The sequence below is a fragment of the Pantherophis guttatus genome, chromosome 2 (genome assembly GCF_059756535.1).
Source record: "Pantherophis guttatus breed Tessera chromosome 2, ASM5975653v1, whole genome shotgun sequence".
NCBI lineage: Eukaryota > Metazoa > Chordata > Lepidosauria > Squamata > Colubridae > Pantherophis > Pantherophis guttatus.
In genome coordinates, this window is record NC_142064.1 from 210,244,983 (window position 1) to 210,263,050 (window position 18,068).

An 18,068-nucleotide genomic window follows, 5' to 3' on the forward strand; every position below is an offset into this window, starting at 1 on the left:
GATATCACCACCTCTGATATAACTGTCACTGGAAATAATAGCAATATTTAATAATTGCTAAATATTTCCCTGGCATGAAATGGACTTATCTTAAAAATAAAGAAATTAAAATAACAATGGTTGTCTGGTTCAGTATTTAATTATTATCTTTATTTATTTTGTCTATATTTCTTTGGATTGAGAACATTAATTCTAAAATACTCAGCAGAAGTCACCACCCATCTTTAATTTAACTACCAGTATAATTTATAAATAAAATAAAACAAAAAGAAATGAATAGCCAGAACAGGGGAAATAATCAACTGTTTGCTCTGGCTTGCCAGTTGCTGATGGAGGATAAACCACAGCATCCACAGTGGGATACCTACAGACATATTTGCATCAGATATGATGACTTCATTGCATTATTACATTATTTGTGCAATGTTGTCATGAAACATTGACAACATTTTTGATATCATTAAGGCTCATTGCAAATATCACTGGTAGTACTGTTCACCATAGAGAGAAATAGAATAACAGAGTTGGAAGGGACCTTGGAGGTCTTCTAGTCCAACCCCTGCCTATGCAGGAAACCTTACATCACTTCAGACAAATGGTTATCCAACATCTTCTTAAAAACTTCCAGTGTTGGAGCATTTGCAACTTCTGTAGGCAAGTTGTTCCACTGATTAATTGTTATGTCAGAAAATTTCTCCTTAGTTCTAAGTTGCTTCTCTCCTTGATTAGTTTCCATCCATTGCTTCTTGTCCTACCCTCCAGTGCTTTGGAGAATAGAGATGTGTTACTTGTATTGTATGGTACCATCTATCAAAAGATTTTCTGAGTGATGTGAGAGAATGAGTTGCTCACTTTTTCCATCAGATTTGGAATGGGGAATGGGATGGCAGCTAGGAAACAAAGAGTTAATTCTTATATTTTTGAATACTCCAATACTCCCTCCTAGCTATTGCACCCTGTATTGCAAATGGGCTTCCACACAAGATAACTATAATGGGTGTCCCGAAGGTGCTTTTTCAGGAGGCAACTGGACTTTCTTGTTTTTTCTTTTGAAGACGTTTCGCTTCTCATCCAAGAAACTTCTTCAGCTCTGACAGGATAGTGGGGAATGGAAGGATTTATATTCCTTGCAGACAGCTGGTCATTTGTATCCTTTTAGAGGGTCGTTGAAGTACTTGGAGGGTCGTTGAAGCACCACATAAACCTCATAAAGTGCTTCAACGACCCTCTAAAAGGATGCAAATGACCAGCTGTCTGCAAGGAATATAAATCCTTCCATTCCCCACTATCCTGTCAGAGCTGAAGAAGCTTCCTGGATGAGAAGCGAAACATCTTCAAAAGAAAAAACAAGGAAGTCCAGTTGCCTCCTGAAAAAGCACCTTTGGGACAACCATGACCTGGATGACTGAGAATCTCTACAGACGTATAACTGGGGTGATAGGGAGGAGAAGTTTCAGCTGGATTGGTGAACAACAGGTCTGATGTTTCCATCTTCTAATGTACTCCTATTCTTCCATATCACCAACATTGAAATTGAGCTCAGAAATTCCTTTGATTTGAGACAGTAGTTTTCTAAAACTAATCACTGTAAGGATACGTCAGAAATTATTATAATAGGAAGGAAAGAGGATGGACACTGTTGGAAAGTTAATATTTACTTCTAAAGCTCTCACCATACTTACCTCTCTCTCCCTAATGCAGTTAAAACAAACTAGCATGATACGTAGTGGGAAATTTTGGGATGAGTGAGTCACTTGGTTGAGTTGGGCGGCTATAGAAATTAATTAAATAAAAAAAAAATAATTACATGTTGTATCTATCTGACTATCATATATTTTATTTATTTATTTTATTAAATTTACTGACTGCCCATCTTACCACAAGGTACATGCATGCATGCATGTGACACAAAATGGGTGACTGCTCATTGTTAATTTTGCCTTTGGCACTTGATGATTTGGTCCTTCCACTGATGATAAGCAGTTTTTGTCAATTTTCCAATAAGAAATGTGCTTTTTGGGCTGAAAAGAAATCTTATCCAGCACTAAAATAAGTCTTTCTTTTATTGAGTGTGTTTGTAATATGGAGGAAGCTACTGCTCTAAGAGACAGGAATTATTTTTTGCATATTCTCCTTGCAACAACCCATATTGTTTTAGGGTGTCCTCTCACTTTATAGCAGATCTACAATGGACTGCAGAAAAAAGAGAAAGAATAATTGAAAATATGATTGCAATGACTCTTATGAACATCCTGTAAATTACGATTTGCTGATGGGTACTCAAGATTTAAACCGTTATTCTATGATATTCTGGAAGCCTTCATTAATTTTATACAAGAACAAATGAACATAAAACTGTTGAGGAATGCACATTGTTATATTTTCAAATTCTGCTATGTTTATTATTTGTCATATATGGTGCATAATTATTACTTTCTCAAACTAAAGCAAAATGCCACAACATAATGTTGCAAGTGCAATAATACAAACAATCAGTATATATTTCTAAAAGAAAATATTTTGAAGTACCGTGTTTCCCCGAAAAAAGACACTGTCTTATATTTTTTTTGAACCCTGAAATAAGCACTTGGCCTTATTGCCATGTGCTCAAAAGCCCGATTGGGCTTATTATCAGGGGATGTCTTATTTGGGGGGAAACAGGGTATTATGTTGGTTTGAAGGGGGAAATGTGATGACTCAGTAGTTAAGATGCTGGGCTTGTCAGCTGGAAAGCCAGCAGCCCAGGTTTTGAGACCTGAGTGTCACGCAGGATAAGCTCCTGCCTTTCCCTGGCTCCTGCCAACCTAGCAGTTCAAAAGCATGCAAATGTGAATAGACAAGTACGTACCACTTCAGTGGGAAGGTAAGAGCGTTCCGTGACATCATGCTGGCCACATGACCACAGAAATGTCTTTGGGGAGCGCTGGCTCAAAAGCCTTGAAACAGAGATGAGCACTGTCCCCTATAGTCGGCAACCATTAGCAGAGTAAAATCTGCAGAGACTGCTTTGTCTTTTATATTAGTTTGGAGATGATCACAGTACTTATAGCTTTCTAATTTCATAAAGCATATGCTTCAGTATCTATAAGATGTTGTAGTTTAGGGTTCCTTTGTATTATGAACTCATGTTACAATGCCATAATTTCCAAGATTTCTTTCTGATAAAAACATGAATTTTTAAAGAGGAATTTCCTGCCTTTTTAATATATATCTATCTATCATGACTTCTGTTGCCAAATGAAACTGATGATATTGATTCTTCTATACTAACAGAGTTCACAAAAGTCTCATATTTCCATTTTCTTTTTAGGCTGCTCTATTGAATTCTTTCCCTGCCATTTTTGACGAGCTATTGCAGATGTTCACAGTACAGGAAGTAGCAGAGTTTGTGAGAGGAACTCTTGGGAGCATGCCCAGTACAGTGCATATTGGACAATCTATGGATGTGGTTAAATTGCAATCTATAGCTCGTACAGTGGACAGTCGCTTATTTTCTTTCTCAGGTAACAGTTATAATATTAATCATAATATATCTCTTTACATACCCAGTATTAACAAAATTTGTTTTATGCCATTTTAGGAACATACATGAAACTATTTTAGGTTTCATATACTGTATCCCTAAAATAGCATAAAGCAAATTATATTTTGAAAGTTGATTCATTAGAATTAATGTACAAAAATTATATTGCATAATGTTTCTGTTCTAACCAGCCACATCTTCTTCCAGATTATTACACTCCCTCTTTTTCTGTTTCTTTGAACAACTTTGCATATTATGATTCCTAAACATTGATTTTGCCTTGAACTGTTTTACCTGCTTTTGCTTTCCATCTTTTTTATGTACATGGGAGAAGATTGTCCTATAATTTTTGAATTTCCCTCATTCACCAATATTTTTCCTTTGTTTTTCAATGGGTGTATTTTGGTCTGTATTTTGGTTCAGTAACAAATGGAGAGATTAGGAAATTAAGAAATAAAGTCAGAAATATTTTTTTTTAATGTCAGTGCCCATTCTATACAGAAGTATAGCATGGGGACATTGCAGTCTCTTTAAATATTTTTACATTTTTTCACCGATAATTTAAAACAAAAAAATGGATCCTGAAAACCTTATTTACGGCTATATTAATATTCTTGTATTGCTGTAACACACCAAAGTAAAGCCATCTCTTTGTCAAAGCTTTTACACTAATATCTATGGTTCTGTACTAGAATAATCAGTTTTAGAAATACTTGAGATTTAGTTAGCGAACTGATGTCCATATTTTTCTAATAAAGTGGTGGGAGTGCCTTATTCAGTTTATTTATGTAAAAGATTCATAAAAATCTCCTATCTTAAGAACTCAACTCGGGGTGAGGTCGGGAGGGCTCACTAGAGTGGAAAAAAAAAACCCTGGCACTTCAATCATCCCCCTTGGATGCATCCAACAGAACCATCCACATGCTCCTATTTCATCCTATTGTAGCATTTTGGGAAGGGGTAGCTTTCTATGATCTTCCAAAAAACTAGAGTAACAGAAGCCTGCTGGATCTAGGGAGAAGGGTATTCTACAGAGCACAAGCTGCTATGAAAAAGGCATGCTTTCTGGTCCCCTAAAATGGCAGCATAAAAGAATGGGACCCATACCATGTTTACTGTATCCATCCCAGTGGGGAATGGTCCCTGGCCCCATGACAAGTAGGACTTTAAAGAAAATTAAGCCAGTGCAATTTGCAGAACAGTAGTGCAATATGAGTTCCAAACACTTCATGTATTCTGCTGTATTCTGGACCAGTTGTAATTTCTCAGTGGTCTTCAAGGGCAATCCTGTTGCAATAGTCCAACCAGGAAGTCCTCAAGTGACTATGAACAAGGCCTCCCTGTCCAGGAATAGGTGCAACTTGTGCACAAATTTACATATTTCTTTTGAACCTAAGTGAACTGTTAGAATAAAAAAAAAAGGGACACTGACATTCACATGCATGTCTTACTTTTAGAATAATTTTAAAAGTAATAAAGACAAAGGCAGTAAAAGCATTGTATGAATTCATTTAGGTTAATAATATATCCACACTAATAAATATCCAAGTATCCTGATATTATTTTGAAGGAGAACGTACATGTGAATGTCAGTGTCTCATGGTATTTGATGGTTCATGTGAATATCAATGGTTAGAGATTTCATGTTATTTAGATACTTCCCTTTCCTTCACATTTCGTAGTCAGTATCTCTGTTGCCTGTTGTAATAATATCTCTTATGACAGTTGATAATATTGTAGGTTCATGACTTGACAATTTAATATAGCTTCTGTGGAAGCAATATTAAACAGTGAAGGAAAATAAGGCTGCCAGTAAAGATAGTTTATGCATTTGATTTACTATACTGCAAGTGATATATAACCTTTTACAACATTTTGTAAATTCGCTATTCAGAACTAGCATTTGAATGAATAAAAATGAGTTTCCCTTAAAATCTGTTTCATAGAGGCCTCCAATTAAACTGTTGTACTATTTATTAAAAGGCCAATTAAATTAATTTTATTTGTTATTAATGGTAGCTCTTCAGTTTCTATATATATGCTTGTGAATTAAAATGAGGCAGGCTTCTCATTCCAGTTCTGAGTTCTCCTGTAAAATAATGTCAAGCCTCTGGTTTCCCATTCCTAGAATCTCGGCGAATCTTATTACCTGTGGTCCTTCATCATATTCATCTTCATCTGAGACAACAAAAAGAGTTGCTTATCTGCTCTGGAATTCTTAGCAGTATCTTCTCTATCATCAAAACTAGCTCCGTGGTAATCTATGTCTATCATTCTGTCTTTCTATCATCTATCTATCTATCTATCTATCTATCTATCTATCTATCTATCTATCTATCTATCTATCTATCTATCTATCTATCATTTATCTCTGAAGAATTCAAATGATATGTTATCTTTTGCAACATAGTATAGTTGTTTGTGACCTACTTATCATCAGTATAAAGGATTATTGAAACTATGCATGTTTTTTAACATAAAGGACAGAAAATTGTGCATTAGTTATTATGCTTAACAAAGTTTTCAAAAATTTACTTGAGAGAAGATATATGGCTGCTGGCCAGCCTATATAGAATTGTTCTATATCTTTAGCAGAATAATACACATGATTAAAATTCTGTGTAACATAAAATCCAGACTATGGTATGTTCTAATCTAGGCTCTTAAATAATTTCCTGATTCCCCCCCCCCAAAAAAAATATTCAACTTATTTTGTATAGATAGTACTGCCGTGCAAGCAAATAATAATGATAGCAATAGCATTACATTGCTAAAATTGTTCATTTAATATATTCCCATCTACCTTCAAAGATGGCTGTTTATGTAGAAACTTTAGCACTGATGTACATATTCTGAAAGTAGGTTTGGACTATAATATCTTAAAGACAGTATCAAACATACCCAAAGGAAGTTTGACAACCTCCAAAAATATTATATTTGATAATATTCTAAAAGAGAGAGATGGACATAATTCTAATCATAAAGTTTTGTTTGTGAACAGGACTGAATACAAAATATTAAGGTAATAGTTTAATCAGGTAATAGATTATTATAAGAACATTTGATCTAGGAGTAAAAAATATCCATTATTGTAGATTTAAATAAATATGGTATTAAAAAAAAAGAAAGGGGGAGCTTTATTATGATTTCTGAGCAGAAAATTTGATGGAATCTTTGACTTCTTGGGATGCTCTATCAGGATTGCATCATTATGGGTTTTAAAGATAAGAATGACTATTGAGCACTAAGCCTAGAATGAAATGGGTTACAATGCATTTTTATATTTTAACCATCCTGACTTAGTATGTAAATGAAGATTCAATCATCCAGGCCAAAAGTATCTAAAAAGGTTAAATCATGTTAACTGGACGAAAGTTTGTTCTAGTTGCCATGATTTAACCTTTTTAGATATCCTGGCTTGGGTAATACATTTTTTTTCCTTTCTCATTCTCCTTTCTTGTGTTTTACATCCTTTAGTGGAAGTCTTGAAAGCAGGTTTTAGCAAAACCTAGTGCAATTTTTACAATTTCCTCTAGGAGCATTTTATTAGTTGAAAAGTAGATAAAAGCAAACTTAAGAACTAGTAATATAATAATAAAACTAAGTAGCTCTATTTTCATGGTTTCCCTAAGCCATGAAAACAAACTCGCATTGTCCTATAGTCCATCTTATCTTCTAGCCTATAATCCTAATAGGCTGATAAATGAATGAACAGGCAGCCATAAGCAAGTTCAACAATTTTCATTTACATTTTATAAGATGTTAACTCTTTATGTTCTGTTTACTATAGGAGACAGATGTAATTGAGGAAGTAGAAATGATGGTGGAGAGCCTCTTGGATGTACTATTACAAACTCTTCTGACTATTATGAGTAAATCACAATCTCAGGAGGCGGTAAGAGGGCAGCGTTGTCCACAATGCACAGCTGAAATCACTGTTAGTAACTAACCATCAAGTTCTATTTCCTGCTTATCTAGCCTGCTCCCTTTTCCTATCCTCTCATCTCCAGTTTACTACATTTTTCATTCATTCATTCATTCATTTTTGTGTGTGTTACAAAACTAAAAATAACTGTCCTGAACTGTCAGGATGAAGCTAAGAACTTCAGCCATGCTGCTGTTAGTTTATTTATTAATAAACCTATTATTCTAGGTTATATTTTTAATTATTTCTAAGGCATTTGCTATAATAATTGAAAATAATTAGTGGGTTCTTAATTAAAAAAAACCTAAACGATTGGAATCTTATACCATATTATTAGGAGTTGGATAGTGCATTGAGTGAACCTGGCATGTTCTTTCAATCAGGCTTAAGCCATAACATGATTTTTTTGGTGAATCATTAGCATATTATGAGAACACTGCTAGGTTTTGTTAATCTAAAATAGCATTTAGTATATAATATGAATCCAACCAAAGTTACCTGCAAAATGATAACAGTTTTGCTTAGCTTTGAAAGACAGTTCATCCTGGATTCCCTGGATCTCCAACCACCAAGCACCCTCCACTCTGACCTCAAATGAAATGAGAATTTCTTGATAAGGTAGAAAACAATGCTGTATTGCATATATATATATGTAGAGAGAAAAAGCAAAATCTCATCCTTTAATCCTCTAATTATTCTGTTTTCCAATTTTAATTTGATGGCTATTTGTCAGCCTCCATGGGTGAACTAGACAGTTACTATGTGACCTACATCTACTTTATTGTAAGGCTGTATTAACAAATCTTGCAAGTTTGAAAATACAGACTTCCCATTGCCACTTTTAACTGCTTGATCCATTAGGGCAGGTCCTTTCTAAGTTTCTTTCTCTGACCAAGAAAGGAGATTCTTATCTCTTTTGCCTAACTGTTTCCTTCTCCATTCCCCAAGATAGTCCCACATACCATTATGCGTTTCTTTATATAAACACTTTCTACATAGTAGGAATTTATTTAAAAAGTACAGACATGAGAAAAAGAATGGAGATAATTTTATAGAATTTTATTTCATATATACCACATCATTTTCAGTCCCTATACCTTTTTCCTGTACCCCAAAGTTAATTTTTTTATTTAGACTTGTGAATATGATTATTCTGCTAAAATTATTCTTTGAAATTAACAGGGGGAATATGTATCCTGTCTTTTGTCTCTACTTCGTCAGATGTCAGACACTCATTTTCAACATCTTCTGGAAAATTTCCAGAGTAAAGATGAGCTAAAGGTAAGATTATAAACGTAGTCTAGTTATATTTCCCATCTGTGTTTTTGTGCTGATGTATGTTTTGTAGCTCTGGAATGCTGAGAATGATCCTGGTTATATAGATGTTTCTTCTTTTGTCACAGATTCAAATCCATTCCATATTATTTATTTTATCCTGTATATTTGATTAGGAATTGAGCCTATTGCACTCAATAGATATTTAAATTGCAGCTGACCCAGATTCATACTGAGGTTGCAAATCAATTAGCAGTTAAATGTTCCTGTGTCATCTGACATGCATATTTTTTTAAAATAATTGAATCATTTAATAGCAATAGCACTTAGACTTATATACCACTTCACAATGCTTTATAGCCCTCTCTTAGTGGTTTACAGAATCAGCATATTGCCCCCAACAATCTGGGTCCTCATTTTACTGACCTCGGAAGGATGGAAGGTTGAGTCAACTTTGAGCCTGGTGAGATTCGAACTGCCAAACTGCTGGTAATTGGTAGTCAGCAGAAGTAGCCTGCAGTACTGTACTCTAACCACCACAGCTCTTAGATTCAATAGAGTCGAATCTAATTATACTTACTGTATTTAAGCTAGAATCTATTTGATAAAATACTCATGCTTATGCTGCTTTTGTATAGATATTATTTCATTGATGCTTCATATTTTTGTTCTTTTGGTGTGTTTTTTCTGTTAATTGTAATTCTGCTATCAGTGAACTCTCCATAGAAAGAATGGGGAGAAAGAATGATTTAAAGTATTTTAAAATAAAATATGTATTAAATATTTAATACTTTTTAACATATGAAGCAATATATCAATATTTTTAAAAGTTTTCAGTTTAATGTTGACTAAGTAACTTAAAAGCATTGTCCTTGAATGTTTTAGTCTTGACAGATTTCCTATATGAATAGTAATATAAAGATGAATATCGAACCTTTTAAGAGGAAAAACAATACAGACAGGAAGGTGGTAAAAAGTAGAGCTTATACTATTTAGAAGTTCCACCAATTGGTTCTTAAGTTCCTACTTATTTTAATGCTAATTGTCAAGAAGCTATGGCCAAGGTTTCATGTTACTCTCCTGTACACTATTTATCATAAAGATTCAGCATCTAGAAATTTGGAGTTTGATATTGTTAATATGCTGGTGACATTGAATTTTATGATACCAGTGAGTTTGAGGAGATCTGAATGTACTCCTAGCAATAATAAACTGTTTTAAAGAAATAAATTATAACCTATTCCAGATACAGCACATATGTCCATAGTTATTAGGATGACCGATCATAAGGCAACCTTGGCTTTATTTTTTAAAAATAGTATGTTCCCTTTGAAAAGAATGGTTAGCAATTTGGAGATAGTGGATTTCAAGGAACGCCTTATGGAATACATTTTCTTATCTTTGACTAGTGTGCAGCAGCTATAGCCTGAACATGATTCTGATAATCTCCAAAATTATTCTTTTATCTTTTATTTCTGCCTTTGAGTCAATTTTGGACAAATTCCTAGTTCCTAGAGCTTTCAAAGTAGCTTGCCATGGCCTTCTTCTTAGGGCTATTGGAGATAAATCTGTAAGCGATTTTTCATCCCATTTTGCAACTTACAACTTTTCTTTTCCTTGTTTAAGGTGCATGTTTGCTTCAAACTATATAGCTAGTAATGTTTTAACATTGTTTTCTTGGTTTTTACTAGGAATTTCTTCTAAAGATTTTCTGTGTGTTTCGAAATCTGATGAAGATGAGTGTCTTTCCTCGAGATTGGATGGTGATGAGATTACTCACCAGCAAGTGAGCTCTGATTCATTTTAAAACAGTTGAATTTACTAAAATCATGTACAATTTTTAAACAAAAGATTTTTAAAAAATAATTTCAGCTCAACTAAATTTTAAAAGCACTTAGACCATTTTAGATATGCTCCATTTTTATTCTTCATTGAAACATACTGAGAACTGATTTTTTGATAACCTTATTAAAAAAAAAATAAAGAAATAAAATCTAATAATTGAAATAGAAAGAAAGAAGTAAAGAAAACCAAAAGTTAATGCTAAGGTAGATTTCAAAAATCATTTTATTAGATATGCTATATTGACAGTATGGAATAGATATAAACTTACGTTGTGTCAAAAATACCTTTATGGCTGCCACTTGAAGAAACACCTTATAGAAGAGAAATGATAATTAAATATATATCATTAATTTATGGTAATATATTGGAATTATCCTATAATGTCCAATACCATTCTGACATCTTTTAATTATTTTTTAGGAAAAAAAATCCACATTGGTGTCTGTGAATAAATTCTTGTAGAATTATTTTCAATCTATCTGCTAAAATGATTGTAAATAACTTATAATCACTGTTTAATAATATCCGTCTATAGGATGAGTGAATTGAGGATACAGCCATAATATATCTTTGACTTGCAATTGGTAGGTTGGCTGGAGCCAGGAAAGCGGAATCATAATTTAGTGAATCCTTTTCTCTTGAACATCTCATGCCTATAGCTACCAGAATGGAAAGAGTTGCTTGTCAAGGCAGAGAATTGGGGTGTTGTGGATGTATTTTCCATCTTGCTAACCAACATTCTCCATATCTGGGCTGTTTGAGATAGTTACCTATATGGCAATACTTTGTTATTATTACAACAATTACAGCCAGTTTATAAAATGAAAATAAATATTGTGAACAACAGCAACAAAAGCCCAGAATATCAACCCAGTATAATTCAGTTCTTAATAGTAGCTATGAACAAAACCAATAGATGTGGGAGAAGTTATTATTTAGACGTTAAGTGTGGTGTTAGGCTGTCTTAAGACATGGAATGATTTTAATTGGATAGATTTTTCAATAATGTATTGGAATTGGAATCTATTTAAGGATTAGCTTTCCATGGGGCAAATTATTAGATAAGAATGTTTCAGGCTGCCTTCATGTTCCTGATAAAATGGATTGGCAATTTTTTAAATTATATATTAACCACTATTTTTCAATAAATATAAAAGAACATTATTTTCGCTAAATTTAAATATTCTGCATATTCTTTAAACACTACTATAATGTTGTTCCTTTCGTTATTGTAGTGTCATAGTTACAACAGTGCAGTATCTGTCTGCAGCACTACATAAGAATTTCACTGAAACGGATTTTGATTTTAAGGTATTTTTGAAATTTCTTTATACTATTAAATGGTTAACGTTGTATTTGTTTTGCTATTAAATGACAACTAATAAAGCATTTGCACCAAAGTCCTCCAAGAATGTTCAGATCTTTAAAACAGAAAAAAATAGAAGAATACAGATGGTCCTCATTTAATGACCACTCATTCAGTGACTATTCAAATGTATGGCAACACTGAATGAGCATACGTATAATTGGCCCTTGTACTTACAGCCATCACAGTATCCCTGTGCTCACATTATCCACATTTGCCATCTTCTTTGCCAGCTTCCTACAAGGAAAATCAGTGAAAAAGCCAGCAGGAGTTTGCAAATTGTGATCATGTAATGGCCTCAATTAATTACTGACAACAATTCACTTAACAAAGGCTACCAGAAGTGCTAGAATTTGTGTTAATAAGCGGCACTGGCAATTGATTATGTGTGTCTACTCAGAGAGACATTTTGGTATAGTGGTTAAGGCACCAGGCTAGAAACCAAGAGGCTATGTTGTAGTCCTGCCTTGGGCACAAGGGCAGCAGGGTGACTTTCTCTCAGCCCTAGGAAGGAGGCAATGGCAAGACCACTTCTGAAAAACCTTGCCAAGAAAACCTGTCCAGGCAGTCTCAGAGAATGGGACACAATTGAAAGGAAGGGTGGGGGAGAATTCAGAGGTAAATCCCAGTGAGTTTAGTAGACAAACAAACAAACCCAAGTAATGATGTAAAGAATTGCAATACAAGGTTTTTTAGTTTAGAAATTTTGTTTATAAAACTTCAAAAATTCTTGACAGTATAGTCTCTGTGGAGTAATACGTATGGGATTCCTCACCTCATATAGCTAGTCTTTGCCTTTTGTGTGTGTATTTATAGAATTTTTATTATAATTCTATAATTCACTTTCAGAAATTCAGTTATAGAATTATATTATGAAGTAGGTCTACTATGCATTGTTTATTGATGTGTGTGAAAGAAGTGCCCATATCATATGTACAGTACTTACATACATGAAACTGCTCTCATTATGTAATGACTATATTTGTTATAATCATTTGGCTTAGGTGTTTTCTAAGCAGATATATAGAATATAAATATATCATTATAATAAATACATTGTCATTATCATTATCTCTGGTGCTTTTTAGAACAATCAATGGACATTTATTAAAGATATACTAAAAAACTAAATTATATATGAGTTTTCAGTTACTTGCTTCATTGTTTTTCTATTTTCTAGGCCTGGAACTCTTATTTCAGCTTGTCAGTTTTATTTATCAACCAACCCAGCCTCCAGCTAGAAACATTTACTCCAGCTAAGCAGAAAAAGATTCTGGACAAGTAAGAATATATTAATTTAATTTTCATTCTCAGATGTTTGCTTTGAAAGTAAGGCAGTTGTTTTTTCCTCTGGTTCTGTTTTTATAAGATGTAGTCTAATAGTAATGCTGCCAAATCTTGTTTTACTTTAAAAATCCAAATATTCCATTTTTTCCCCTTTGGATCTTTGTTTGATTTCCAGATATGGTGATATGCGTGTGATGATGGCATATGAGCTTTTTAGCATGTGGCAGAATCTGGGTAAGTTAATCTTTGAGGAAACTGAGATTTACTCAGTTTAAGATTTATGTTTAATCTAATAATAGGGCAGTGCTGGCAATCTTTCATCCACTATTAAAGGAGCATTCAGAGCACCATAGGTACTAGATTATAATACACATTGGTACAACTTTACTAGAAATCATTTTTATAAAACAGGAGAATCATTTGTCCTTTGGAACTGTACACTATCATTAGATGATAGTTACCTGTATACATACCCTGTTTTCCCCAAAATAAGACATCCCCTGATAATATGCCCAACCGGGCTTTTGAGCGCATGGCAATAAGGCCAAGCGCTTATTTCAGGGTTCAAAAAATTATAAGACAGGGTCTTATTTTCGGAGACACACGGTACATATTTCCAAGCATAACTTATTCTGTTCCTTTTTGGATTAATTCTTTATGGTATAAGCATCTAGCTTGATTCATATCTGACTTCATTCCTTATCTTCAGTTATAGAATATTTTCAGATAGCAGGGAAGGTAAACAAAAAAGAGTGGGAAATGGGATGCAGAGGAAATGGTATTAAATAACTGCTTGGTTTTATTGTTGTTGTTGTTCAGGGGAACATAAAATTCACTTTATTCCTGGAATGATCGGTCCTTTTCTGGGTGTCACACTTGTGCCACAGCTAGAGGTTCGCAACATTATGATCCCCATTTTTCATGACATGATGGACTGGGAACAGCGAAAAAATGGCAACTTTAAACAGGTAAAATGTCTCTTCAGTTCTTACAATGTTTATTTCTTACTTAAATGTTCATTTACCAAGTAGAAATAATAAGCGTTTTGCTCCCAAACTATTAAGCATATTTCAATGACCTCAGGATACTGCAACCATCGTAAATAAATGCTAGTTGCCAAATATCCATATTTTGACCATGGGGATGCTATGATGGTCATAAGTGCAAAGGGCCAGAAGTAAGTCACTTTTTTCACCACGAATGGAACTTTGAATGGTTACTAAACAAATGATTGTAAGTCAAGAACTACGTATAGAATGTACAGCCAATTGCAAAACTTTATTTGAGTAGACTTTTTCCAATCCCATTCTCTTATTTTATTGTTTCCCACTCACATTGTTCTGAATTTTGATTCAACTGTACAATAAATCCAGACTGTGAGTTGTATGCTTTCTCTTTTCAAGCTCTAATCTTAAAAAGGAAAAAAGAGCCTGTCTCTTTAATTTTTATTTTTGTTAAGACTAAATAATGAGTTTAAATTTAGAATATATTCTGTCTCTGGAAAAAAAAATGGAAGAGAAACCATTCTTCTTTATGATTTCTGTATATCACACAAGTATTTCTGCATTACAGAAAACATTTGTACTAAAGTTATTTATGGAGACTTTGATTTATGTAGGATACTTATAGGAGAGAACCTTATGGCATGCTGCAAAAAGGGGATTCAGGGGTTTTTTAGGGAAACTTTTTGATAGATTTTTAAGGGATTTTAAGGGGTGGGAGGGTTGTGTGGGTTTGGGGGTTAACCCACGGGGGGAGGGGTCCGGCCCAGCTGTTAGTGGGGCCACGGAGGGTGCAGATTCCGGGGGTAAGGGGGACATTAGAGTCCATTCTGTCGAGGGCTTTTCTATCAATGTGTTGAGTGGGAGGGGCAGATACGGCGGGAGCAGGGGGCCGCATCATGTGGTGGGGGCGCGCACTCGCTATCTTCGAGCGGTGGCGCGCCCCGGTCCCCATAGCCCTTCTCGTATTCCAGGCTGTTCAGACTCTCAGGGCCCGAGCCTTCGGCTGCTGTCGTGCAATGCCAGGTCCGTGGTAAATAAAGCCCCCCTCATTTGCGATCTTATTCAGGAGGGGGGAGCGGACCTGGCAGGTATTACGGAGACCTGGTTGGGCCATGAGGGGGGGGTTCCCCTCGTGGATATGTGCCCACCAGGTTTCCGAGCATTCCATCAGCCGAGAGCTCAGGGCAGGGGTGGGGGGGTGGCGGTTATTATAAAGGAAAGTCTTGATCCGAGGGAGACCACTGTTCCACAGATAGCCGGATGTGAGTCCCTTTTTGTGAGATGGGGTCGTGGAGTACAGATGGGCTTGTTGATCACGTACCTGGCTCCCTGCCGCGTGGCAACGGCCCTGCTTGAGCTGCTCAACGTCATAGCTGAGGTGGCGGTTGGTACCCCCAGACTTCTAGTCATGGGGGATTTCAACCTGCCATCTGTCGGCGAAACGTCTGAGGTGGCTCGGGAGTTCATGGCTTCCATGACGGCCATGGACCTTACTCAGTTAATTCATGACCCCACTCACATGGGTGGACACACTCTGGACTTAGTTTTTGTCTCTGGTCAGTGGTCGAGTGGCCTTGATACAGGGGATATAGTCATCGAACCCTTGTCATGGTCTGACCACTCGCTCCTTCGACTGGACTTTCTAACCGCTGCACCCCGCCGCAGGGAGGCGGGACCGACCAGGTGGTTCCGCCCCAGGCGCCTGATGGACCCTGATAGGTTCCAGATGGAGCTTGGGCCATTTCCTGAGACTATGACTCACGACTCGGCTGAGGACCTGGTGGCCGCCTGGGATAGTGCGGCTGCCGGGGCCTTGGACCGTGTCGTGCCTTTGCGGCCTCTGACCCGGCACCGAACTCACCTAGCTCCTTGGTTCTCCGAGGAGCTTAGGGAGATGAAGCGCCGGAAAAGACGCCTGGAGAGTAGTTGGAGGACCAGCCGCTCCGAATCCGACCGAACACTGGTGAGGTCTCATATTAAGACCTACCTAGTGGCAATAAAAGCGGCAAAATCTAGCTATTTTGCCGCTCTTATCGCGTCATCAGATAATCGCCCGGCCGCCCTGTTTAGGGTGACCCGCTCCCTCCTCCATCTGGAAGCGCGGGATGACCCCTTGCAGGGCCGAGCTGAGGACTTTGTGCAGTATCTGTATGATAAAATCGCTCAGATTCGGGAAGGGCTGGCCTCTGACTGGGTATGTCCGGATGGGATGACTGAGGCAGGTCTTGAGAGTGTTATCTGGGGGGAGTTCGATCCTGTGGCTCCCGAGGACATGGACAGGGTCCTGGGACGGCTGAATGCGACCACATGTTTATTGGACCCGTGTCCCTCCTGGTTGGTACTGGCTTCCCGGGAGGTGACACGAGGCTGGCTCCAGAAGATTGTTAACGCTTCTTTGAGTGAGGGGGTCCTGCCGGCCGCTTTGAAAGAAGCGGTTGTGAGGCCCCTCCTCAAGAAGCCCTCTCTGGATCCGGCTGTTTTGGCTAACTATCGTCCAGTCTCCAACCTTCGCTTTGTTGCGAAGGTTGTTGAGAGTGTGGTAGCACAACAGCTTCCCCGGTACCTGGATGAAACTGTCTATCTAGACCCACTCCAGTCCGGCTTCCGACCTGGGCACAGCACGGAAACGGCATTGGTCGCGTTGGTGGATGATCTCTGGAGGGCTCGGGATAGGGGTTGCTCCTCTATCCTGGTCCTGTTAGACCTCTCAGCGGCTTTTGATACCATCGACCATGGTATCATGTTGCACCGGTTGGCGGGGTTGGGGGTGGGGGGCACCGTTCTGCGGTGGTTCTCCTCCTACCTCTCTGACCGGTCGCAATCTGTGTTGACGGGGGGGCAGCGGTCGACCCCGAGGCACCTTGCTTGTGGGGTGCCACAAGGGTCGGTCCTCTCGCCCCTTCTGTTCAACATTTATGTAAAGCCACTGGGTGAGATCATCCGTGGCTTCGGGGTGGAGTTCCATCAGTACGCTGATGACACCCAGCTGTACATCTCCACCCCAGGCCACCCCAATGATGCCCTTGAAGTGATGTCCCAGTGCCTGGAGGCCGTGCGGGCCTGGATGGGGAGAAACAGGCTCCGACTCAACCCCTCCAAGACCGAGTGGCTGTGGCTTCCAGCGTCCCGATATAGCCAGCTGACGCCATCGCTGGCTATTGGGGGCGAATCACTCGCCCCCACGGAGAGGGCTCGCAACTTGGGCGTCCTCCTGGACGCACGGCTGTCTTTAGAAGACCATTTGACGGCCGTGGCCAGGGGGGCTTTTTATCAGGTTCGCCTGATACGCCAGTTGCGCCCCTTTCTAGATCGGGACTCTCTACGCACAGTCACTCAGGCACTAGTCACTTCCCGCCTGGACTACTGCAACGCTCTCTACATGGGGCTCCCCTTGAAGAGCACCCGGAGGCTCCAGCTGGTCCAGAATGCGGCCGCGCGGGGGATTATGGGGGCGACGAGGCGCTCCCATGTGACACCTCTCCTGCGCGAGCTGCACTGGCTCCCGGTAGTCTTCCGGGTGCGCTTCAAGGTGTTGGTGACCACCTTTAAAGCGCTCCATGGCTTAGGGCCGGGGTACTTACGAGACCGCCTTCTGCCACCAATAGCCTCCCACCGGCCAGTACGCTCGCACAGAGTGGGCCTCCTCAGGGTGCCGTCCGCCAGACAATGTCGGCTGGCGACCCCCAGGGGGAGAGCCTTCTCTGTGACGGCGCCCACCCTCTGGAATAACCTTCCCTCGGAGTTACGTATAATAACAGACCTCCGGATTTTTCGTCGGGCCCTGAAAACTTATTTATTTCAACTAGCTGGGCTGGCTTGAGCTAAATTTTAAATTGGTTTTAA

General features: G+C 38.0%; 1 protein-coding gene across 19 annotated transcripts in view; it reads left to right on the plus strand.

The window, feature by feature from the left end:
- Positions 1–18,068, plus strand: part of DOCK3 (dedicator of cytokinesis 3) — a 190,595-nt gene that overhangs the window by 95,595 nt on the left and 76,932 nt on the right. For 16 of the 19 annotated variants that reach the window (XM_034440103.3, XM_034440164.3, XM_034440113.3 and 13 more), the window contains 9 exons: positions 3,311–3,503; positions 5,652–5,779; positions 7,314–7,460; positions 8,631–8,729; positions 10,415–10,509; positions 11,804–11,879; positions 13,115–13,215; positions 13,397–13,455; positions 14,041–14,189. In XM_034440103.3, the coding sequence (XP_034295994.1) occupies positions 3,311–3,503; positions 5,652–5,779; positions 7,314–7,460; positions 8,631–8,729; positions 10,415–10,509; positions 11,804–11,879; positions 13,115–13,215; positions 13,397–13,455; positions 14,041–14,189 (1,047 nt within the window). The remainder of the gene's footprint in view (positions 1–3,310; positions 3,504–5,651; positions 5,780–7,313; positions 7,461–8,630; positions 8,730–10,414; positions 10,510–11,803; positions 11,880–13,114; positions 13,216–13,396; positions 13,456–14,040; positions 14,190–18,068) is intronic. The other 3 variants (XM_034440132.3, XM_087887703.1, XM_087887705.1) reach the window with 1 other exon arrangement.